Source organism: Cynocephalus volans, chromosome 3 (genome assembly GCF_027409185.1).
Source record: "Cynocephalus volans isolate mCynVol1 chromosome 3, mCynVol1.pri, whole genome shotgun sequence".
Classification (NCBI taxonomy): Eukaryota; Metazoa; Chordata; class Mammalia; order Dermoptera; family Cynocephalidae; genus Cynocephalus; species Cynocephalus volans.
Window position 1 is genome coordinate 37671057 of NC_084462.1, and position 26318 is coordinate 37697374.

Consider the following 26318-nt stretch of genomic DNA (forward strand, 5'->3'; position numbering starts at 1 on the left):
ACTTCAGCTTCCCTTTCTTTAAGTAAGTTATCCTTAAAAGTACTATTAGAGTCTTGATTAAGAGACTGAGTTAACTCATTCCTGACTCTAGAAAGCTCTTCCTCATTTTGTCTACTATGTTCCTTAAGTTCAAGGTTCTCCTTCTGGATGTTTGAATTATTTTTTTGTGATTTACTTAGCTGACCTACTAAATCTTCTACTTTATCCTCAAGTGCCTCCTTGATTAAATGCAAGTCATTCTGGACCAGCTCACTTTGAATTAACTCTGCTTTTTGTGTGTCTAACTCTTTAGTAAGGTTCATTTTATCATCCTCGAGTTGATGAACTATCTTTTTTTCATCATCTAGATCTTTTTTCAGTTTACTGATAATGCAATCTCCTTCATTTTGTTGTTTTGATAGCTGATCTTTTATCAAAATAAGGTGCTGAAAGAAAAATTAATTTGCATGGTAACTTTACAAAATTTTCTTATTTTAGTACATAAAAAAATTTCACACATAATAGAATTATCCTCAGATATTTCTAATCTTTCTTAAAAACAACCTTTTTCCTATCCCAACATCCCCTACACAGGTATTTACTTATATCTTACAGCAAGTCCATTTTACCGAAGAAGGGAAACAATATATGTTATTTATTTTCAACTCTTAAACCCTAGAGCAGGAGTCAACAAACTACAGCTTAGAGGCCAAATCAGGCCTGCACCTGTTTCTGTAAATAAAATTGTATTGAAACACGGCCACGCTCTGTCATGACAGCAGAGTTGAGTAGCTGCAAATGAGACTACATGGTCTGTAAAGCCAAAAATACTTTAGTATTTGGCAATTTCTATGAGTAGAGCATGAGTGAACTAAAATAGTAGTTAAATCACTAAATTAAATTATGTCCATCATTTTTACATGTGAACCCAATAGTCAGTCTGCCGAGTAAAATGTGCTACCTCACTGTGTTTAATATAACATTATCTTTGTAATTTCTTGGTTCTGTTTGTCCAATTCTCCTAACTTGTAAAGCACATTTCCTTTTCATTCATACTCTGAATGAGTTCTCGTTCCTTTGCCTCCAAACTAAGTCTTAAGCCATGTAATTCGGAGTCCAAACTCATATCTTCTGCAGCTGTACTTTTCATTACTTCATAGTCATTGTTCAGTTTTAAAAGTGATATCTGAAGTTCTTCCTTAAATGATAAAGGGGAAAAAAGCATCATATACTGTGAACCGAAGAAGAGACACCAAAAGATAAAAACATATAAATAAACAAAACTTGGAATCTATCTTAAATTCTCTCTATCGGAAACATTACTAATACCTCAATAATGAAATATAAAATTCAACACTTCTATTCAATTTGCAATTTTATTTGCAGCTTCAAATAAAACATTTCTATAACCCTAGACAAGATGCAACAAGTGTCTTTGTCTTGTAGCTTCAGCTTCTTTACACACAACCTTCCCCTTTTGAGTCTTTCCTCTCCCACTCCCACCACTGCTTCCCTTTATCTGCTCTTCTCCCTCCACATACATACTTTGCAAAATGTCCAAGTCTTCCAGCTCTCTTCATTTCCATTCCCTAACATCCAGTCAACACCCACAGACTAAATAAAAATGTACAAATCCACACTCATTCACTCTAAAGTTTATCCTCTCTAATTAGAAAATAAAAGCCTTCTTTTCCCTCATTAAAGGAATCCCCCTTATTGCTTGCTTCTGTCAGAAAGTGGAACCTTTTCTTGATCCAAAAAAAGTGCCCTCCTTCCTTCCTTTACCTTCTAACTTGAGCACAGACAAGTTTCCCCTCTCTCAAACCTGACATAAAGATGTATCAATATATACATTTTATTGTCCATTATTAGCTATTTAATGCTTTTCTCCAAAATCCCACAAGTGGTACAGTTCTCTATGCTTCAACATTATTTCAACCTGATTACAAGGTTTTTTGATAAACTATAAATTGCTATAAAGCCTTCTCTAATTGACAGAGATTTTTAAAATTTTTTTGAGTGGTAAGGGGATCGCAACCCTTGGCATGGTGTGGTCTGCACCATGCGCAGCCAGTGAGTGCACCGGACATCCCTAGGTAGGATCTGCAGCCTCAGCACCACCAGCGCCGCACTCTCCCGAGTGAGCCGTGGGGTCGGCCCATTGACAGAGATTTTTTTAAAATTAAACTTCTGTGATGTCTAGAGTCTCAAATTCCTTCAAATAAAAAGCCTTATACCTTATAAAAGAAACCAATAAAAGCTGTCTCAGAGCAATGCACACAGTTCTCATTTCCTTCTGATTCAAAAGTTTATTTTGAATACAACTGGAAGATGAAAATAGCATTCTCTTACATCTTTCTACTGTCTGTTATCTGCTCAATTAGGAGAACCACACATTTTTTTCAGGTAGATCTTAAGAGGACATACAGCTTTGCAGGTACTTTTGGCATTCTTTTTTATTTTATTTATTTATTTATTTATTGGTGGCTGGTTTGTACAGGGATTGAACCCTCCACCTTGGTGTCTTCTGGTATTTCTTATCAGTAAGCAGACCCACAGCAGACACAACTCAAGGAATAGTTAGAATGGACTACTTAACATCGAAAGAAAGGAGAAACAGCTATCGGGAATAGCTACGGAATCCAAGAATATCATGAAAATGTTACAGGCCCTACCAAATATGTGCAGAGAGTCTGTAAACTATAAAATATACCTAGGCCAGTCAGATAAACAGCAGAATACAATGGGAACAGAAACAGAACAGAGAAAATATATGATGGTACTTCAAAAAATTTGCGGAATAGAATTAAAAGATAATATGAATCTTTCTTTGAACTTTTTGAAATATCCTCATTTATAATATAGTAATTTAAAAAGTGACTGGCATTTAGTGGGTATATAAAAAGTGGGGGCAAAGATCCTACAATGAATGGGACAGTGCACACAACTAAGAATCTTCTCACTTAAATGCCAATGGCACCCTCTATGAGAAACACTGCCTATATACTAATGTAGAAAGAGGATGAAAATATAATGTTAAGGTATGTAAGAACAATAATTTTAGAATGCTGACAAGCATTTTTAAAAAATCTCTTTATATATAAAATCATACATGCATAGATATAGTCTGAAAAGATATAACAGCGGTAAAAGAGATGACCTCTGGGAAAGGCCAAGCAAAGGATACGCCACTCGTTCTGTCTGAAGTTTTTCAGTATGTACGAGTATTACTGAATACATATAGAAGTAAACATGTATTACTTAAAATAAATTAAAAATTTAAATTGAATCCAGACATTGGCCTTTAATTTAACACCAGCTTACAAATGTCCCATATTTAAGCACCTGCCTTAGCCAAGGAATTACTGTCAAGTGGTACAGACCTAAGAACACCTCTCCCCATACAGAATTTTAATCACAAGAATTCCATCCTTGCTACCAACATATACAAGACCCTACTTCTACCACTGAAACTATCCCTCTTAACCCCTCACCACAAAGAAATCCACAATGGACACATTCTGGAGCACATAAGCCATAGCTACAGTTACTACAGTATGCCCCTGCAGACCTCTCGACCCACCTGTGTATGCGGCTGCTGTCAGGCCTTCATCAGAAACCAAAATAGGGCCTGTACCTATCTTCTCTGCGCACGTCTGTGTGCCTACTGGCTTATCTCTAAACATAAACTCGGGCCAGTCTCTCATACTCTTAACCTTGTCCAGGTATTTCAACCTGGCCTGACAAGCATCAATGAGATCAGCTTTATCCAGAGGACTCTCAGTTTTGATATAAACTGGCCATTAGTTGTAAACTATAATAGACACACCATTTTAATTCTGCCCCAATTTTTACAGCACCCATCTTTTCTTGGCTCAATAATGAATTCTCTTTTTCTAAAACTTGGACATGCATTTTAAGTTTCTCATTGTCTTCAGTGAGATTGTTATCCTACAAAAATGTTAAAGCAGTGTTTTCAGATAACAAGAAATTTCCAGTTTACAAAAAAGCAGGCAAACTATGTAATTGTGTTTCTAATATTTTTAGTGATATATAAAAATTATAAGAATTAAACATTGAACCATCTTAAAAGCCACTCGTTTTAGACATTCTTATAGATCTCTTTATTATATTAAAATATATACATATACTTATTTTTATTTATTTACAAAATAACTTGTAATTATTAGAAATAGAAACAACTCCTCGAATTCAACAAGGAAAATCAAAATGCATTCCTCACTGGTATAGGATCTGTTTCCACTGTCTCTACACACATACATTTGTCAAATTAATCTTCAAAAAGATATACCTGTATTTTTCAATTATGGAACTTTTTAAATTATGTCAATTTGTGATGCAAAAGGTTTATTAATCAGCGAACATAAAATCACTGAAATGAAAGTTCTTAGGGTAAATTCACATGAATTTGTGAAACAACAAAAAAAAGCACCTATAATAAATCGAAATACTTTTTCTTGGTAAACCAATGTCAAAAACTGTCTCCCTTAAAATGAGTTTACCTGGTTTAAACTATTCAGTCTCATTTCATTTTCAGCATCTGTAAAAACAACAAATGAACCTGACATTAAAATAATTTAAAATAACTTATTATCTCCTATATTAAACTAAGAAATGCAACCCAATTAAAACAAAGTATATTTATAAGCTTAATTAACAAGTGCTAACAGTTCCAAGTGAAGCGCATTTTTGTTGTTTTGTATCTCTATGTTGATTATACCGAAGAAATCATAATATAAATGCCAGTTAAAAGCCATGTTAAGGGCCGGCCCATGGTTCACTTGGGAGAGTGTGGTGCTGATAACACCAAGGCCATGGGTTCAGATCCCTGTATAGGGATGGCCGGTTAGTTCACTGGCTGAGCGTGGTGCTGACAACACCAAGTCAAGGGTTAAGATCCCCTTAGTGGTCATCTTAAAAAAAAAATGTTAAAATCCAATTCTATGGAAAATTCTAAGAAAGAACAATTATTATATTCTGAATGAGTCATAAGTTATCACCTTGACAAAACTACTAACAACGACATTTCAAAATGAGTTAATTAGTTTGGGTAGCAGGAAACAGCAAAAGGTCTAAGACTGAAGGGAAAAAAAACCCTTAAAAGCAATAAACATATATTTATACCACAACAATACAATAGTATCAATTATCTAAAGTGATTTAGACACGATTGTTGATAAAAAGACCATTCAATCTGGTAGTATAGATAGATCCATAAATAGAAGAGATTCTGGAAGAGGAACACAAAGACAATACCATGAGTTCAGCTGAGGTAATACATTTGACATTCATTCAAAGAAATACTGAATATTTACCATGAGGCCAGGTGCTAGACAACAATATGTAAAAATTTAGTCCCTGCTCTCAAAGAGCTTACAATTCAGAGGGGAAGGAAAACTAGTGAATATATGATTACAATACAGTGTGGTACAGTGAGTACAAGGTGCTGTGAGAGAAAAAAAGGCAAACACGTAATCCAGATGAGGGGGAGCCAATGGAGCCAGGGAAGTGGCAGTGCTTGGTACCCCCCAGTTGAGGTAATACCCATACTGAATCAAAATGGTAAGAGTTAGCTAAAAGAAACATGGCAACACTCCACACAGAGAAACCAGCAAAGGCAACAGAGCAAAGTGACAACACTATTGGTTTCAGAAGCTATAGAAAGTTCAATATGGCTAAAGCTCAGAATGTGAGGAGGATGGGAAGAGTGGAAACAAAAGAGGCAGACGGGGACCAGATCATGATGGACATTACATGTCCAACTAAGAAGTTCAGACTTCATCCTGAAGTTCACAGGGAACCACAAAGTACTAAAAACATGGGAATGGGGGCTGGCCAGTTAGCTCAGTTAGAGCACGGTATTACAACAGCAAGTTCAAGGGTTTGGATTCTCATACTGGCCAGGGGCCCCAAAAATAAATTAAAGAATTATAACTAAATCTTCCCACATGAGAGACTACAACTGCTAAGGACTGGCTGTTTAGCTCAGTTGGCTGGCACACAGTGCTGGTAACACTAAGGTCAAGGGGTTCAGATCTCCAAACCAGTCAGCAACCAAATAAAAAAAAGGTAAAAGCAAGGGAATAGCTTGCTTTTCATTTCTGAAAAATTTTTCTGGCTGCAGAATGGAAAAAATGGATTGAAGAAGGAATCATGGAGACCAGAGAATAAAAATGGCTAATGCTTTTATAACACTATTGGCCAGACACTGTTCTAAAGGGAATGTGCAGCTAATAACTAACTCTTATAATCCTCACTACTACTACAACAACTGTAAGGAAGTTACTATTATTATCTCAATGCTGTCAGTGAAAAAAACAAGGCAAAGAGATGTTAACTAACTTGTCCCAGGTCAGCTAGTTAGCGATAGAGCTGTATTCCAACCCAGTCAGGTTCTCAACCACTATATCATCCTGCTCCACTAAGAGATCTGCTATAGTTAACATAGGCAAAAAGCAATTATGATTGGCTGGAGTAATTCCATGGCAACATAAATGGAAAAAAGGAGAAAGTCTAGGTTTGTTTTTTAAGCAAATAAACTCATATGGATCGCCCAACATGATAGATAATTTTTTTTAAAAAAAGAGCAGAGCTACTTCGATTGAAGCCAAATGAGAAAGAAGTCCAGAATCCCACTGCACTTTGCCTGCCTGGCAGCTCCCAGGACTGCTGAACCTGTGAGAAACCCTTGAGCTCCTATGGGATATAATCCGAAAATATCACTGAATCAGAGAAAAGCTAAGGAAACAGAACCTACAGGACTTGCTAGGTGATGACTTCTTTCTGTTTTGGGAGACTGGAAAATGCTACCAATCACTAAGCTAGGGAAAGGAAGAGGAGGTGGAAAAGGACACGGTGACTTTACTTCAAACTTTAGTTTGAAAATCCATCTGATATATACAGATCAGGAACTCATGATAAACAACTGGTTGAGGGATACCGATGTGGGGGTGTCACAAGCACACAAGGGCTGGAAACCTCCAGAGCAGAAATGAGTGAGTTCAAAAAGTGAGAGCTGATAGTGTGAGAGAAGGACAAAGTACAAAATGAAATACATCTTTTTAGCGGAAGAGTTCCCATTATGTTTTCCTGCCATGACTGCATACCGGTGTATTTCATCCAATACTATAAATATCATCTTTAGCATGGAAAATGGCAGAAGATCTATGGCTCTTATTACTCAGGCCTTTGCTCGATATAGGATATCATTTCAAAAGGTACCAACAGATTTTTGAAGAAGAAAGACTGCATTCCTTAACTGGAGGGTTTGGGCCCTGATGAGTTACAGGAAGTATTCAATATAGATTACAAGAAACAGACCTTTACCTCCTCCCCAAAATGTCAATGTACATAAACTTTTCTCAGATATCTGCACGGCCTCCTAAATCAATGAGTTACATGTAAATAAAATTATAATGAAGGTAGGTTGAGAAGCACCAAGGCAATACTTAACCACTTTTAGGAGAAAATTCCTATTTGTGATCTATTATTAACTATGGCACTGAATCCAAAACAAGCAATTCTCAAATTACTCAAAGTTGTTTCCATGAATACTCCATTTCCAAGAAGTATTCATTTATTCAAGTGTTTAAAAACAACTAGAGTGCAATGAAATACCAGTCTGAAATAAGTTCCAAACATTTTATACCAGGCAGTTCTTGATGTAGTGTGACCACTTCTTCCACTGATGGACTCTGTGGAAGAATTCTTTCCTTTTCTGTTACACAATCACTTTGCTTCATAGCATATGATTGCAATGTACTGCAATCCAGTTTCAAGCTTTCACATTCTTCAATTATTTGTCTCTTTTCCACGTTTAGTTGTTCTTGTTCTCTCCTTAAAACATCTCTGTCATTTTCTGCAGAAGATAGTTTTTCATTTATGTCTTTTATTTTATCTTCAAGTTCTTCAATTTTTTTTGTAGATTCCATTTTTTCAGTTTGTAGAACTTGAATAGTTTTTTGCATCTCGTAGATTTTAGAGTGATCAGTTCCTGTAACTTCTGAGCCACCTAGAATATAGATAAAGTCAAGGATATCAAATGGTAAGAATCAAGAAGTAAATAGCTTGCTATTTACAACTAAGATTTAAGAGTTCAGAACTTGAAAAGCTTAAAAAGAAAAATTAAATTACTATAATAAACTAAGCATGTTTAAATAAATAAAAAGTTGGGGAAACACAGGATTTGAATCAACTACTAAAAAACCTACATACCTGAGTTTGAAAAAAGTAAAATATGACCACCAAACAATGCAAAAACAAATCTATGAATAATAACTATTTACCACAAATGCAAAAGGACCTTTCCATTTTTGCAAAATCTTGAAAGTAGTGGTGTCATAGCAAATTTCTGGCAGACAAGTAGAGCTAGTCATTTACTCATTCTTTAGAACTTAGTGCAAATTTATAGCAGGGTCCTTGTCTCAGAGTGCTAGAATTGTCATTTAAGTATGTCATCTAACATGTTAAATTAATAAAACTAATAACCTTCTTGTAACAGGTTTTTGAGTTCTTCAATTCGTTCTTCATAGTAGCTTAATCCCTCGCGATACTGACGATGCATTTGTGTCAATTTCTGTTGATGAACATTCTGCAATACTGAGATTTCATGTTGATGGTCATCAATTTCCTGACTTCGGTTCTGTTTAAGTTCCTTAAAAAATAAAAACAAAGTTAACCATGTTTATGATCAATAAATTTACCTAAGCTATTTATTTTACTGTTGTCTGAAAGTCCATTTTATTAAAAATAATTCTCTGAATATGTCAAGGCTGAAAAGAATTTAAACACAAGGCCCAAATTAGGACAATTCTGAAAGACTACACCCTTTCCCTTCTTAGGCCTTAAAAACAGTTTTTCTACTTTTAAAGAGGGAACACCAGCAAGAAAACACTGAAACAAAAGATAAGCAAAAATATCTTTTCCTAATGACATATTCCACCAATACCAGCTATCAACCCTCTGGCCAATCTGTATCTGTTATCCTACTATCCCCATCCTCTCACTCAGCCTTTCTATCTACCAGTCTTGATGGGAATTCCAAATTGTCAACCAAGGTGCCTTGCTACCCAAGTGGAGAAGACCAGTGTCTCCCAGGAACCTAGATCTTGAGCTGAGTCCTCAAAAGAGAGAAATTGGTTGGATGGGAAGCTTTATGATAGCTGCACCTTCAAGAGTCTGTCTGCTGTATCCCACTACCTAGATTCCTGAAACTGTCCCCACTCCTGTCTTTCCTGTGGCCAGAATACTCATCTCTTCCTCCAGTCCTTTGGATGGACTACACCAGTTCCTTCCAGTAAATCCTCTTTTCCTTTACTTAGCTAGAGATAGTTTTTGCTGCTAACCAAGAATCCTCATCTATAAATTAGCTTCTACTTCCTGAGAAAATAAGTATAGGTATTCTTTAATCCTATGTACTTATTTATGTGCCAGCACTGGGCTAACAGCTTTATATTTAAACCTCAAATAAATAAATAAATAAAAATAAAAAATATAAACCTCAAAACAATCCTACAAGGTAGGCATTATGATGACATCTACTTTACTGATGCTAAAACAGAAGCCTGGAAAGGTTAAGTAAATTGCCCAAAGTAATACAGACGGTAAATAGCAAAATGAACATTCAAACACAGGTCAGACTTTGGAACCCACCCAAACAAGTGTTGTAATAATAATAAAAGCAGAAAGTTCCAGTCAAGATGGCAGAATAGACAGTCCCCAGCGTCACTCTACCACAAATCAACCAATTTAGAACTATAAAAATGTAACATCAGCCAAGCTGGGGCCACTGGAGCTCAGGGGAAAAGGAGGAGAGACCTACGGAGTTCATGAAGGTGGGAGAAACCACGATGAGAAAAAGAAAAAACTGCTCTGAGAGTTTCAGGTCATCACTGCTTTAATGCTTAAGCTGCTGAGTGCACGGAGCAGGAGCCAGCAGAAGCCACAGCTGTGCCCTTCAGATGGAGTTACTTGGAGACAGCAGGGGAAAAGGGGGACTTGGTGGCCCCCAGGACAGCAAGACCATTAATAGGGTTCCTGTGGACCCACACAGGAGTGAGGAGCTAGAACAGCTGGAAAAAGGGAGCCATTCAGAGGCCAGTGAGTCATCGCGAGGGACCGGTGCATGGCCCGTCCCATGGGAAGTGTTTGAAGCATGGGTGGTGGGGAAGACAGGCCCACCAGGAGAACACTGGGACACAGGAAGGACAGCCAATCACCCTCCCAATCAGTGCAGGACCACTCAGAGGAGACTGGTCGGGAATGCAGAATTGCAGGGGGTGCAGTTTGATGAAAAAACTCAGGCCCAGGTCAGAGTTTCTACACAACCCAGGTGCACTGGGTCTCCAGAGAGCTGGAAGTACCTGTAAGGTAAGCCATTAAACCCTGAGCTGCACAAAAAGCCTTCCCTAGGGAAACAGCAGCAAAGCAGCAATTTAGCTCAACCACAGAGTTCAAGTACTGGTTTCCACAGGAAGTTCCCCCATTTTAGAAGTAAGCAAAGGATGAAAAATTCGTTCTGGCCCAGGCACACTACCAGTGCATTGGGGCCTGCCTGGGGACATGAGGCATGGAGACGGGGACAGGACCCCCACTCACACCCACTCACACAGCCAGCGCCTTGGGGCCCACCTGGGAACCCGAGGCTTCGAGCCAGGAACTGGACCCCACTCCCACATTCAGGCATGCCGACAGCACCTCAGGGCCAACTCAGGGACCTGAGGCATGAAGAAAAGGACCGGACTCCGTGCCCATAACCAGGTATACAGTGCCAACACCTTGGGGCCCACCCAGGGACCTGGGGTATGGAGCTGGGGACCGGACCCTCTCCACAACCAGGCACACCATGCTAGCACCTCAGGGACTGCCCAGGGACCTGAGGCATGGAGATGAGGACTGGGCCCCTCTCCCACAACCAGGCACACCATGCCAGTGTCTTGGGGCCCACCCAGGGACCTGAGGTATGGAGGTGGGGATCCAAGGCATGAAGATGTGGACCAGACACTCCCCACAACCAGGCACACTGCCAGCACCAAGGAGCATGCCAAAAACATCACCTCCATGTGGGTGGCCCACCACAGCCACTAAAATAACCATAGCTACTGCAAAAGCAGCTGGATGCCACAACCACCACACAGATGGTCCGCCACCCGCTGGAATGCACTGACACAAGGAGAGTCACCAACAGACATAAAGAAAGGAGGAGGATGTCTCTCTCCACAAAGCCCAATCCAGAGTGAGAGAGGAAGTGTCTGTTCTATGATAATATTGGGGGACCTGATCACACCTGTCAGCACTGGACAGATCATCTAGGAAACAAATCAACAAAGTACCCATTATTCTTTCAGAAGGAGAGAAGAAATCTAGGGTAATTAGAGGGGGGAGGGGGAGGAAGAGGGGGATGGGGAGAGATTGGACAAGAGGCATAAAGAATAATTATGATTTGTAACAATATATATGCTAGTAATATTGATTTGATCAACGTATCTCAATATTGAACCCCAAAAATATGTATAATCAATTTTGAGTCAATAAAAATTAAAAAAAAAAAAAATAAAAGCAAAAACTAAAAATTCTGTATCTGACAATAATTTAGACACTGAAAACAATTCATTGACACAATAAATATATGTAACTAAGAATGATCTTAAAAGAAATATAATAATTGACACAAAGTAGCAATAAAGTATTTTACCAATAAAGTAAAAATAATTATTAAAAATGAATAATATTAGCATTTTATTTTGTCAATAGCCTTTAATCTGAAATCTTGAAACTTCAATAACCTTGGAATTCTGTTTTAATAAAGATAGTTTTATGAGATACAGTTGAGTGTAGAGACTTATGAAATATAAACTAACTAATAAATGTTCAAAATCAAGTGATTTTGGATCCCTGTGACCAGCCACACACAAATACACACACAAGATTTTCAAAAGAGATTTTTATATACCTTACTTGTCATAAAAAATAGAGAATACAAAACATTAAAAAAAGAAACAAATATAATTTCATAACTGAGACTTTTACTAACAGGCCTGAGGCACCCTCCAGAGGATCGCTGCACAGCGCCACCTCGGGAACCTGCTTCCAGCACCAGCACCCTAGCGGCTTTGGCTGCTGCGGCTGCTGCAGCCATCGCTAAACTGGCCCCGGGTGTAGCTGGACCTGCAGGTTTAGAAGATACATGCTGGAAGCCTTGGTGGCATCTACACAGTGTTCGGTCTGCATGCTTGCAGAATGCTAGAGCTGTGGAGGTTTGGGCGTCTCCACCCCAATTTCAGAGGATGTATGGAAAAGTCTGGGCACCCCAGGAAGAGATCTGTCATAGGGGTAGATTCACTGCAATGAGTCTGCTAGAGCAATGCTAAGTGGAAATGTGGGGTCAGAGTTGCAGCAGAAAAACCCCAAAAGTTCCATGCCTACTGGAGCCAGGAGAGTGGGACCGCCATGGAGGCCACAGACCTGTGAAGCTACCAAACTGGAACCCCAGCCTGGTAGAGCTGAAGTGTGGCCTGCAACCAGGAAAGCCATAGGGCTAGAGCTGCCCAAGGACTTGGGGACACAACCCGCACACCAGCATGCAGAGGACACTGAACATGGAATCAAGGCATATGATTCACCAGCTGTATGATTTAATGCCTGCCCTGCTGGGTTTCAGACTTGTTTGGGAACTGTTACACCTTTCTTTTGGCCTATTTCTCCCTTTTGGAATGGGGATATGTACACTTTGTTTGTCCCACCATTGTAGATAACTTGTTTTGAATTTCACAGATGGGACTTTGAACTTTAGACTTTTGAGTTGAAACAAGTTAAGACTTTGAGGATGAAATGAATGTATTTATATGTGAAAAGGACATGAGTTTTGGGGAGCCAGGGGTGGAATGTAGTGGATTGAATTACGTCCCCCCAAAATTCCCTGAAGCTTGAATTGTGTCCTCCAAGATTTATGTATTAGAAACTTAGCCCACACTGTGACTGTTAAAAGGTTGGGAAATCCTATTATGGTAATAGAAAGGTGGAGCCTTGAGGAGGTGATTGGATTGTAGGACCACGCTGGAGTGAATGGATTAAAACTGGTGGTCGGGGGTGTGGTTCTGAGGGCTTTAAAAAGAAGAGGAGAGTCTGTCTTTCTCTCTGTTCTCTCTGCTTCCACCGTCTTGCAATGTGAGACCCCTGGGTCACTGTTGCCACCATCAGATGGACTTTGGACTTCCCAGCCTCAGAAACTGTAAGCAATAAATTTCATTTTCTTTATAAATTACCCAGTTCCAAGTATTCTGTTATAGCAATACAAAACAGACTAATAGGCTTATGCTATTAGTAAGATTTTAGATGTATAATAGCAACTGTGAATAAGCAATCTGACTTACCTTAATGATATTTTGCAGTTTGAAGATTTCTCTTTGATCAGAGCTATGTGTTCCTTGTGCTTTAGAAGTCTAGATCAGAAAAAGAGAACTAGAAAATAATTACGTTGATTTTTTTTAAATAGGAAGTTGCAAACTAACTTTATTAACAGATACTTTTCAAAAAAGGAGCATTTCTCAGGCAGATTATGATTAATGAATGCCAAGCACCTTTTAAAGAACCTAGTACAATAGCAATATGCAATAAATAAAAGGTATCATATTTGAGAATTTGTTAACTGATTGGAGAGACAATGGTTTTATAAAATAGCTAATGTTAAGAAGAAAAAATCATAGAATATTTCATTTAGCTTAACAAAATGCAAATGTGAGGATAATTGAGCAGCTTTTTAAAAGGAAATTTCTAAAATGGAAATTACCCAATATTAATGCTAACAATGATCCAAGTAAAAACCTTTTTTAAATGATGTTACCCAGAAGATGTCTACTCCAAGACAGAATAATTTTTGGTATGACAAGTAAATTGAAGAACTTTTGGATTCTTCTCATTCAAAGCTGTATGTTGGTCATTTATGTTCATTAACATTTACTATCTAGCATGTTAATAAACTAAAAGCTGCTTAGGGCTGAAAGAAGGAACACAGTATAATAGAAAGAGCACAGGTTTTGGAGTCAAAAGACGTTCTTGAATCATAACTTAATCACTGTGGAAATGGGTGTATTACTTTAACTTTTAGTTTCCTTATCTCCAAAATAGAAGTAATAAATTTGTCACATAGTCATCAGGATAACATAATATGTATTGTGATAATACATATGGAAGCATCTTGTAAAGTGTAATACAAATAATTTTTATTATGCCTTGCTAGAAAAATAAGTCCTGAAAGGTCCCAACTTTTTTCACATTTATATTTCAGCACAGATCTGTCATACAGTAAAACATTTAAGATATGCTAATGTGAACATCACAAAAACCCATCTCTTCCCTTTGAAATCTTACCTAAGCAGTGTTTCTTAAAATGTGTTCCTCAGATCATCAGAATCACCTGGAGTATTTATTTGTTTGAATGTAGTTTCCCAGGCTACTGAATCAAAATCTCTGAAGACAGGCCAGAGAATCTACAATATCAAGTTCCCCAGGACATTCTTACAGATACAAAGTTTAAGAACTATCACTTTTTGGAGATAAGATGGACAAACTAATCAGCCTTTCTAAGGTTTATTTTGGGTACTGGGACTGTCTAGCAACTTGGGAAAGAGATCATTTTAATTGGGATGATTTCTCCTTTACATAACTAGATCAAATTCACAAAAAGATAGAAAAATAGTCTATTTAAATACTTTGTTTTTTTCTACACTGATAAAAATTAAATCCAAATGAACAGTGCTCCAGTTTACTCCAGGTCTCATGTCTACTGACAAACTCCATTAACTCTAATATGTAAGAAAAATAGTGTTCCTTGGGAGAAAGTTTACAGCCCAAAATAGAAAGGATTTAATTTCTAATGCATGAGAAACAACACAAAATAACTTATTTTATAATCCAATTATCAGTTTGCACTTTACACATACCTAGAGCTAAAAGAAACCTAAGACATCATCTAAGCAAGCAGTATCAAACATGGTGCTTCATACTCCTGATGTTTCCACCAGAGAAGCCTTCAGGGACTCCAATGGAAAAGGTGCTGGTTCAATCAACAGCAATTCAATTTTTATCTCTTTTGAGTCCTGGACTTGAAACTTTTTATTTTAGTTTTTAAAAATGGATGTTTCTTTAAATTCTTTTTGGAAAAATTTTTCCAAGTATTGTTCAGAAGGGAAACTAAGGCTGAAAGAGAAAAACAACCTGACTAAAATCACTTAGAAAGTCATTGGCAGAATTAGAGCACAGATTTACTATTTCCTAGCCCACAGTACTTTCTAATACCAAGAGCTCTCTATATATCTATTCATATAACATCAGTATTTTAATTTTACCTACCTGAGCAATATGCCTCCAATAGCCAACTTCAGACTTGAGTCTTGAAACTTCATTTGACAATCTGTTTATTTCTTGTTGTAATGAAATAATATCTCCGAAGTCCATGTCATCATTGTGGAAAGCTGAGGCATGATGACTGATTCCACAACCGAATGAAGAAGATGCAGGGGTTGCTGGTATACCACCAGCTCCTGAATGTACTGACTGAAAGGCTGACTGCAGTGTCAGCAACTGATCCTGTAGCGCAATCTGTCTTGCTTTATGGTAGCTGATTTCTACCTATATATTTATAATCCATGTTTTAGAGAAAGTACTTTAAAATAACCATATTAACCTTTTTATAAATTAATAATATTAAAAGGTATAATAATTTGTTTAAGATTATCAGATAAAGGTACTCTGTTAACTGAACCCACGTCTTCTATAACATCCTATCCATAACATGGTTATTTAAAAAACAAACATTATCACGAGAGTGAAATCACAGATAATGTTTCAAATGGTATAAGATCACAATTTCACTCCCATGTTAACTAAAGCAATGAATTTCTCAGTTAAATGTGGGTTTGCTATCGTCTATGTATGGGGTACTATGGGCAATTTCTTAGGGTTCTGTTTGTGATTATCAAACCTTAAAATGATAAGAAAATGAAACCTGTGTCAGTTTATGTATTGGATACCAAGTCACAGCCTCAAAGAAATTATGAACACAGAATCTACCATAATGCCACATCTATTCAGAATGAAAGATTACTAAAAACACAAGTGAGTAATCTAGAGAGAACAGTCAGAAGCCTTTTATGAAGAACTCAAACTAGTCCAAAAGACACTCAGCCACAACTAAGGAAAATGTGATACTGAAAAAACAGCCAACAAGTAACAGTATTTCTACATGAGTAAAGTTAAGCAATTAGACAAACAAAAACCAAACACATTTATGTCATATGTCATAACAAAAAGGTTTTTCATATTAGAGACCCTTCCCTAAGGGAGACTTATAGTACACAAATTTCATTCATCTTACCCAAAATGATATGAAGTAAATTGCATTTTGGGGGAATATGAACATCACAATGAGGGCAGCAAATAGATTCAGAAAAGAGCAGTTTTATACAGTCACACATTAGCTTTCATCCTAGTAAAAAGTACTGAAATACACAATTTTTTTTAGATGTAGCTATAACACAAAAGGTTGTCCTTATACAACAGACATTTATACCAAGTTGTAGAGTTACACAGTGCAAGCTCTAATCACAAAGACACATTTGCAAACTTGAATGCTTAATGTGCTCTCTAATATCAATAGTTAAGTAGAAAATAAAAAGCCAAAATTTCCCACAGCAGTGTTTTCAACTTTGGGGTAAGCATCAGAATCATCTATGGAGCTTTTGAAAATTACCAGTACCAGGGCCCCTTCCCAGTACACTAAATCTGCATCTCCTGGGGGGCATAAGCATGTGCATTTTTAAGTGTCACTAATGGTTCAGCTGTAAAGCCCTGGGTAGGAACTATTATTCTATCGTAATCTCTATAAGTCAGTGCTACTCAAAGAGTGGTCCATTGACTGATGCCATGAATGTCTGCTACCAGTCCTTAAGTACAAAAATCAATGAGTAAGGTTTAAAGAGTTTTAAAGCAATTTGGCAGTAAGTGGACTTGTAATTTAAATTTGAACTTGTAACTTCAAAAATTTTATTTTTGAAGTAATTTATCTTTATTGTATTATGAAATTATCACATTCCCAGTAGATTAAAAAATTAAGCTCTATTTAAAATTTTATATGTATCTTTAATGTGGTATACTTTTATTTTTAACCTTAGCATGTCACTGAAGGTACTAGAAATCAATATATCTAAATTTAAAACACCTAAATATGAAGCTATGGTAGACATGAGCATTTAAATCAACAAACTGAAAAACACCCAAATGATCTGGCTAATAAAATGGTTAAATTCAGTACAAGTTTAAGTATTTATTGGACTCCACTTACGTACTAAACACTAAAGAGAATTCAATAACAGCATGACACATGGGGAAACAGTCTACATTTTAAGGATTCAGGATCACAGTGGTTATATCAGACAATATCTATTACCAGCAGTGCAAAGAAAAGATAAGCCAATTTCAAAACAACCATTTCAATCAAACTAAAAGAAAACAAAAACATTTATAAAACAGTATAATTATATTTCATATTCTTTTTCCATGGAAAATCAAGTACATGTCAATACAACAAATAATAACACTTGTAATCAAAAGCATTTTAAAAAGTCATTAGGAATAACCACACTGATTTAAAACAACTTAAGAAAATATGACAAATTAAATTTTCATGAAATCAGAAATTACAAGCAACAGATGCCTGAAGACATTTTACATAAAAACTTTTCTTCATTTGGAAAGTAGAAATTAAAGTCCACAAAGGTCAGTTTATATAATATAAACTTAGTAGAAAAGCTTAGAAAGTTCTTGTTAAATTAGTGTTATCAAAATGAGTCAGGAATTATTAAATTCAACACCCTTTCAATATTTTTATGGATCAAGGTAGCTTGATTTATATTATAACTCTTAAAAACCTTCCTAAATAACATTACAGTAAAATGAATACGAAGTAACTGTAAAAATCTTTGCCTGTTTCTGTTGTAGTTGATTTCGGTAATTTGTAGATTGCTGCTTTATTTGAAGCTCTGAGGCTTCATACTTCACTTCGAGATCACTACAAAGTTTTTTCAGTCTTTCATTCTAGAAAGCAAAGAAAAAAGTATTTTCAACAAAAAGACTGAAAGTTATGTGCATGGCATTATGAAAAAAATATTGCTTCATATAAAAAATGATGCAAAAATATAAAAGGTCTCAGACAGAATTATGGCCTTTAAAATATACTTTCAAATTACACAAATGTATGAGCATGTTTATACAGAATAAGCCTAATTCTAAACCAAAGGGGGAAAATTAACATTTTGCTCAGTTTGGTTTTCTGCTAAGAAAAGCCGCTGATTGATGTTTCTCCCATCTTTCTATACCCAATGTCTAGCATATAATACATGTCTAGTAAATGAATGAATAGATTACCTGTTTGAGCTTCTGTTTTCTCCCCAAGCAGCAGAACTTTTTAAAGACATATTTGTAAAAAAGATTTCTGGCTGAACTACAGGGAGGAGGCTAAAGCCTCACATGACTTACTTGCCTTGTTCCCCAGACTCCCTGAGGCACCTCTGAAAAATCCAATTTGAAAATCACCACTGGTATTGTTTGAAAAACTACTGTTAAAAGTATACAAAATAGTCTAAATATAATTCAGTGACTCTAGACATTATACATAGTCTTTTGTTTTAAGATGTTGGAAAACATGAAAAAAATTACTCAAATTTTCTGTACATAAATATTATCTTAACCTACTATCTCCCCTTGTCATGAACATAATATGAACATAATAACAATATAATGGGACAAGAGAAATAGACATTAAAACTCTCTGCAAAAAAGAATTTAAAAGTTATTACAGATAATTTACTAAGCATTCTACTTATATATCTACATAGTTTAAAAATGATGACTGAGAAAAAGGAGACTGATGGTGGGCAAGAAAGCTGCCAGAAGATGATGAATTTTTCACTTTTGGGATGTCTGTTTTTTTCTTAAATTCTAGAAACTTCTGATGTCAGCAGCCATGAAAACTATGGTCTAGGAATATTTCATGAATTCTCAGAGAAAACGAATGGAGTAAATCAAAGGAATAATTACAACATCCACAAACCTTAGTTTGGGACTCTAGCCCCAGAAATCTAACACAGACCTCAGTTGTCTTGAAGAAGTAGTAGTAAGAAACAGAACCAATGGTCACACAACTAATTACCTTCTATTCTATTGGCTGCATTTGCATGATTTTCTGAGAGCTGTTAATATGAAAAACATACATAAATGAATAACACAATATACTGAAGTCAAAACCTGGTTATAAAAGTCCACTTTAGGCTTTTTAACACATAAAAACCCTGAGGTTATTTAACTGTGACTAATAACTAGAACTTTGAATTTGTTCAATACCTACTTGGTTGTCTGCCCTCATCTCCCTAACCATATGAGAATCAGAAAGGTTGAGAAAACACATAAAGGACAGATTCTCCTTATCTGGCTGAACCTGTAATATATTAAGAGTTGTCTGGGGTCATATTTTCTATCACATGGAATACATAGCAGAGGAGGCTGGGCTGAAAGAAAAAAAGAATAAATACACAGGACGAAGAGCAGAGAAGAATATAAATGAGAAAAAAAGACTCCTGATGGCCTCCATTTCCAGTTGCAACCCCTTCCTAAAGTGTGCCTACATTTCTGCTCTTGGAGTCAGAGACACTTATATTCTTAAAATATTTATCCTGCTTAATGCTTGGTAAACTATCATGGTCCACTAGTACCAACTTTAATTTCTTTTTAAAGCAGTCCTAATTGTAAGAATTGATATTAATGACTATTACTCTTTCTTAAAGTTCTTCCAACAAACAAAAAATTTACCTACTTTTTAAAATAGAATAAAATTCATTCCACCTTGCAATTACCATAATGGTACATTGGATCCTTTCATAAATCTAAGAATAATCCATGGGATTGTAATGATCTTGTTTTTTCTGTATCCTAAAACATTTTGCTACTTTATTATCCTAGGATTTATTTTATCATTATTTATCAACTATTCCCAACTATGCTGAAAAAGACTAAAATAATAAGAAAATGGAAGACTTACGGAATCACCTAGAAGAATCATGTAATAGTGAAATAACCAGTTTTCTGTTCGCATTGCCCTAAGTATGACATCATCTTTATAAAAATAAACAGCAGTTTGGAGATATCTTTGGAGGTTTTTTTTTTTTTTTTTTTTGGCTTTCATTGAACACAGTTGAAAATTCAGAATTTTTTGTTTTTTGACAAAGAAAAATAAACTGACAGAGGAAAACATTTCACAATCACTAGACAGATCTGAAGATGAATGCAAAGAGACAGAAAGCAGCACCCTAGAGTCTAATGGTGAAACTGACTATAGAGGCAAAATCTCAAACAAGTCTTTAGATGGCAATATCAAAATGAAATTTTCTCAAACTCAAGAACTGATGAATGAACAATATATTTCTAAGAACAAAAAGGAAATATGATTTTCACATTAGCCATACAATATGAAAGTATTTTATTCTGCAATACTTTATGACAAGAACCTGAACCATCCCATTTTGCTAAATGAATATGTGACAGTATTCTTTCATTAAGTATAACATTTGTACTCCAACATTTACTTGATTCAGTTCATTCATGGACAAATGCTGAAGGCCGGTGTGTATACAAAGATAACTAGGAGGAAACAGATGATACAGAAATGAAAATAATTCAGTGGATTGATCATTCTAATTGTTATTTATAAATATAAGAATAAAAATACTTTGTAATTATGGAGCAAAGATGACAGCCATTTTCTGATCAACAAAATCATGAGGACTCTCTCCCACAAATCAACCAATCTACAACTATGAAAATGCAACAACAGCCAAGCTGGGGCCACTGGAGCTCAAGAGAAGAGGAGGAGAGACCTACGGAGTTCATGAAGGGGGAGAAGCCACAATGACAGAAAGAAAAAATTGCTTGGAGGATTTCCAGCCGCGGCAGCCTTAAAGGCTGGAACTGCTGAGCACATGGAGCAGGAGCCAGTAGAAGCCACAGCTGTGCCCTTCATATGGAGTTGCTTGGAGGTGGCAGAGGAGAAGAGGGCCTTGGTGGCCCCCAGGACAGCAAGACCGCTAATAGGGTTCCCATAAACCCACACAGGAGCAAGGAGCCAGAACAGCTGAAAAAGGGGAGCTGTTAAGAGGCCAGTAAGTCATCGCATGGGACACGTGCAGGACCCATCGCACATGAAGTGTGAGTGGGGGGAATGGGCCCACCAGGAGAAAACTGGGACACAGCAAGGACAGCCAATCAGACCCCCAGTCAGCACAGGACCACTCAGAGGAGAATGGTCAGGAATGCAGAATTGCATGGGTGCAGTTTGATGACAAGATTCAGGCCCAGATCAGAGTTTCTACACAATCCAGGTGCACTGGGTCTCTGGAGAGCCAGAAGTACCTATATGGTCAACCATTAAACTCTGAGCTACACAAAAAGCCTTCCCTAGGGAAACAGCAGCAAAGCAGCAATTTAGTGCAACAACACAGCTCAAGTACTGGTTTCCACAGGAAGTTCGCCTGTTTTAGAAGTAAGCAAAGGACAAAAAATTAGTTCTGGCCCGGGAACACCACCAGCGTCTTGGGGCCATCAGGGGACCTGGGGCATGGAGACAGAGATCAGACCCCTGTCCACAACCAGGCACACTGCCAGTGCCAAGGAGCATGCCAAAAACATCACCTCCATGTGGGTGGCCCACCACAGCTACCACGGTTGCTGCAAAAGTGGCTAGATGCCATAACCACCACACAGATGGTCCAACAGCCACTGGAGTGCATTGACACAAGGAGAGTCACCAGCAGAGACCAAAAAAAGAAGAGGATGTCTGTCTCCACAATGCCCATTCCAGAGCGACAGAAGAAGCATCTGCTCTATGATAATATTAGGGGACCTGAACACACCTGTCAGCATTGGACAGAGCATCTAAGCAGCAAATCAACTGAGTAACCATTATTCTTTCAGAGGGAGAGAAGAAATCTAGGGTGAGGGAGGAGGGGGAGATGAAGGGGGATGGGGCAGGATTGGACAAGGGGCATAAAGAATAATTACAATTTCTAACAATACACATAATAGTAATATTGATTTGATCAACACAGAATCCCCAAAATTTGTATAATCAATTATGATTAAACTTTATAAAAAACATGAGCCATTAAAGTTTTCAAAACTGTCAGTTTTAATGACACAAGTCAAGACTTAGAAGTAATGATCAAAAAAAAATTTTAAAAAGGGGGCAGCCCCGTGGCTCACTCGGGAGAGTGTGGCGCTGGTAGCGTTGAGGCCGCGGGTTCAGATCCAATATAGGGATGGCCGACGTGCTCACTGACTGAGCGTGGTGCAGACCACACCGTGCCGAGGGTTGCGATTCCCTTACTGGTCAAAAAAAAAGAATTAGAAGTAATGATAACCTAAAATCTACTAGGAGAATAATTAAAATCTGGAACCAGTATTTACAAGATACACAGAAACATTCTCATTTATGCTTAAGAGTTAACATGTGCCATCAATATGTTTCAATAAAAAATTTAATTTTAAAAAACACAAAAAAAGAGTTAATAAGCAGTTAACTGAATTCAAAGAACACTGCCTGTTTTGTGTGTATATGTTTCAAAACCAGAAAAATATGAAAAAAAATTTGGATTTGCTATATTTAAATTATTATTAAAATTTCTAATAAAGTTTTTCACCGTTACTTTATTCATACTTCTGTAAGCTTTTGGAAAATGACTTAATATAAAAAGATTATAATAGTCTATTGGACCAAGACAGTAAATGTAATGACTCTTTTCCTTCGTATACAGAAGGTTAAGTTAGCTTACGCTGGTTATATTACTTGGAACTAAAGAATCCTAACTAATTCAGTCAGCTACACATATTAACATCTATAAACAAATCTAACTTCCTTTGGAAAACCTCTGAAAAAACACTGCCCTCTGTCTATATGAAAACTTACTAAATAAAATATTCAGCCATATCTACACCTTATCCTCTTACAGCAGTAAGTCTTGAACAGATATACTGCACAGTCACATACGGGGTTAGGGTATGAAGTGAGCACATACGGTGAGAATTATGTACAGTCCAAATTATCTTAGAAAATAAACCCTTGGGAAGTCCAATCGTCTCTTTTCCTCTAGTATTTGAGTAGTTTATGATACTTTGAATAAACACCAAATGAGAAAGTTAGCTTGCATTTGGAGGTGTTTTATATTTCTAAACACTTGAATCATACTTACTATAGTCCAATGATAACACTATGAGAGGCATTAAAAGAACTGAGATCAACAGAAGGACAGAAGACTTCTATCTCCCTTCTCAAGCTCAATACGGAGCAGACATTCATTGAGCAGGTTAAGCTTATTTATTTTTTTCTCAAAATGTACACTGGTGAATTAACCCAAACTAATGCTACCACACACACCTCTGCCCTTTAATTTTTCTGGGTGGATCTGTGCCAATGAGTGCTTTCTCAGGGTTTCTTTAGGAACTGTGGGAACGATTTCCTATCTTGGCCGTACAAAGAAACTGTTCATCACTGGAACACACCTACTTTACTTATTAGGTAATTACTAATGTATTAGCTAAGATCTCTAAGTGCCACCAAACTGCCATCTTGTACTGAAGCAGAATACCACAGTAGTTCTTCTTGAGCGGTCCCTCTACTTTCAAATTCCACAATCCCACCTGGATAATCTAGACCAGAGTTCAACAATGCTAGTCAGTAAATATTTTCTTATATCTAAATTCAATGTTCTCTTTTTATGGGCTTAGTTAAGAGGAAAACATGCTTACCACAGTCCTCTAAGACTATCTTTTGCTGAAACGCAATTATTACGTGTTCTCACTGTTCTTATCTCAAGGTTAATAGTTGAGTTTCTTTAATCCTTTACAATAGAACCTACTTTTTTTTTTACCAGTAAGGGGATCACAACCCTCTGCACGATGCTGTCTGCACCACGCTCAGCCAGTGAGCGCACCGGCCATCGCTATTTAGGATCTGAACCCACGGCCTTGGTGCTCCCAGCACCGCACTCACCCGAGTGAGCCAGGGGGCCAGCCCTAGAAACTACTTTTAAATCCTTTCATTTTCTTTATGGCTTTCCTTTGAACTCTTTTCCAAGCTTTTCTCATCCCTATTAAGTACAATGTCCAGAATTGGTCACGACTAGACACTTGACCAATAAGGAATAAAATGGTAAAATTAATTTGCTATACCTATATTCTTAACTACTTTGTATCCAAATATTATTGTTATTTTAATGTTTGGGAATTAAAAAGCTGTAAATTAAACAGAATTACAGTCTTCATATTATACTTAAATAAACGTACTACTGCAATTTAACACACTCTTAGAACACAGTAAATCCTTGATAATGATAGATTTTTGTAACAGTCTTTTCTACATTTGGCAGTTTTCCTACTTCCAGCATATAGAAATAGAGATGGGAATATTAAAGAATAGCAAACTGCAGTAACATGTAAATACATTCTTCATCTAAAGGAGGCTGATAAAAGCTCACAAAAACAGAGATAAAGAAGAAGAGATAAAAAGTGGAAGGGAGCGCATTTAAAATGAGAGGACTGAAATAAAGTTTGAATAACTCTCACAGCTTCCAAAAAGAAAAATCTGGGCTGGCCAGTTAGCTCAGTTGTTTAGAGCAAGGTGTTGATAGCACCAAGGTCAAGGGTTCGGATCCCCTTACTGGCCAACCACAAAAAAAAAAAAAAAAGAAAGAAAGAAAAAAAAAGAAAAAAAGAAAAGGAAAGAAAAATCTGAGTTTAATCGGTCTTTAATTATCCTTACCTCTGATTTTAAGACTGCAGGAATGGCTTCAATTTCTGTTCTCCTAGAATTAGGTAATTCTGTTACAAAAGAAATAGCATATACTGAATATCTGATCAACACATGAAGTATAAACAAGCATTTTAAAGAAAATACATTTCACTGGGTTTAAACAGAATAGTAGGCAGATATGAGAGCAAATTCAGACGTATACCACTTGATTTTCATCACGACTTTCCATTGCCATTAATGTTGTTCATTATCATATAAGTCATTATTTTGCCTGTGTCCTTTACCTTAGGATGTCTACCTTTACTCCCTTGAAGTGCTCATTAAGTTTTGAAAACTGACACTCTTTCTCTGTTGACTTACCCTGTAACTTTAGATGAAACTTATTCAACTGGGACTTAAGGCCTTATTTCTAACTTCTGCTTCTAATACTATCAAATAATTAATGACATGTAAACAAAAAATGAAAATACACAAAAAGAACACTTATTTAAAGTAACATAGATATAACTTACTAAAAATAATAATGAGCTCAGTCTGGTTTTATACATTTGCATTTAAAAGTGGAGTCAAAGCCCAGTAGTGCCAAAATAGCACCATTGATACTGTCAGAAAATTATCATCCACAGTTATTTTTTTCTAGGTATTAGTGTTTTTTCATTACTCACAGCACTTTAATATTATAAAAATAACTTCTCTGAACTATAATTTAAGTCAAAAGAAAATACAAGCAGCATGCAATAAATTATACTGACAAACACACCCTTGTTTTGAAAATCACAGGTAGGGTTGCTTCTCTGGTTGTTTATACATCTTGTTTGAAACTCTGGCTGTCTAATTGCTACCCTACCCTGAAGAAGATGAAGTATAACCTAATCTGTTTAGAAAGGTAATTTTTAAAAGCAGCAATTGTTTCAAAGAGGGATTTAGATTATTTAAGTGGCCTCCCACTCCCTAGCCCCCCCCAAAATCCTGGTCTTTTTTAAGTAAAGGGGAGATATTATGTGGACAAAAAAATTCCGATTTCCTCAGTGAGGAAAAACATAACATCTACCATTTATTAATGCTTACTATTTGCTAGGTACAGTTCTAGACATTTTACATTCATTTACTTTAATGATTTCATTTAATCTTCTCAACCTCAAGATAGGTACCACTATCCCTATGTAACAGATAAAGAAACTGTGTTTTTTAGAAGTATTTAATAATTTGACAAAGATCCCACAACTTGCAATGCATGGAAGTGGAATTTCAACCCACGCCTATCTGATTTAAAAGTCCAAGCTCCTAACCTTGAATAAACCAGTAGAGTGTTTGGTAGAATAGCAACCTTCTGGTATTTGGAAATATGGATGATTTTCAAGTTGTACCAACAGTGCTATTTTGGGACTGTTTTCTTGTTCATAACTGGCACAGGGTAAACACTCAATAAACATATGCTGAATTAATAAAAGATCTGACTCTTTTAAAA

The 26318-nt window shown here is 36.6% G+C and overlaps 1 protein-coding gene across 1 annotated transcript in view; it reads right to left on the bottom strand.

Moving 5' to 3' along the window:
* LOC134372524 (thyroid receptor-interacting protein 11-like) overlaps window positions 1-26318 on the bottom strand; it is a 52780-nt gene that overhangs the window by 24053 nt on the left and 2409 nt on the right. The window contains 11 exon segments of the mRNA XM_063089996.1: window positions 2-427; window positions 968-1018; window positions 1021-1173; window positions 3840-3930; window positions 4503-4540; window positions 7649-8011; window positions 8488-8653; window positions 13371-13439; window positions 15349-15627; window positions 17980-18090; window positions 24860-24918. Of these exon segments, the coding sequence (XP_062946066.1) occupies window positions 2-427; window positions 968-1018; window positions 1021-1173; window positions 3840-3930; window positions 4503-4540; window positions 7649-8011; window positions 8488-8653; window positions 13371-13439; window positions 15349-15627; window positions 17980-18090; window positions 24860-24918 (1806 nt within the window).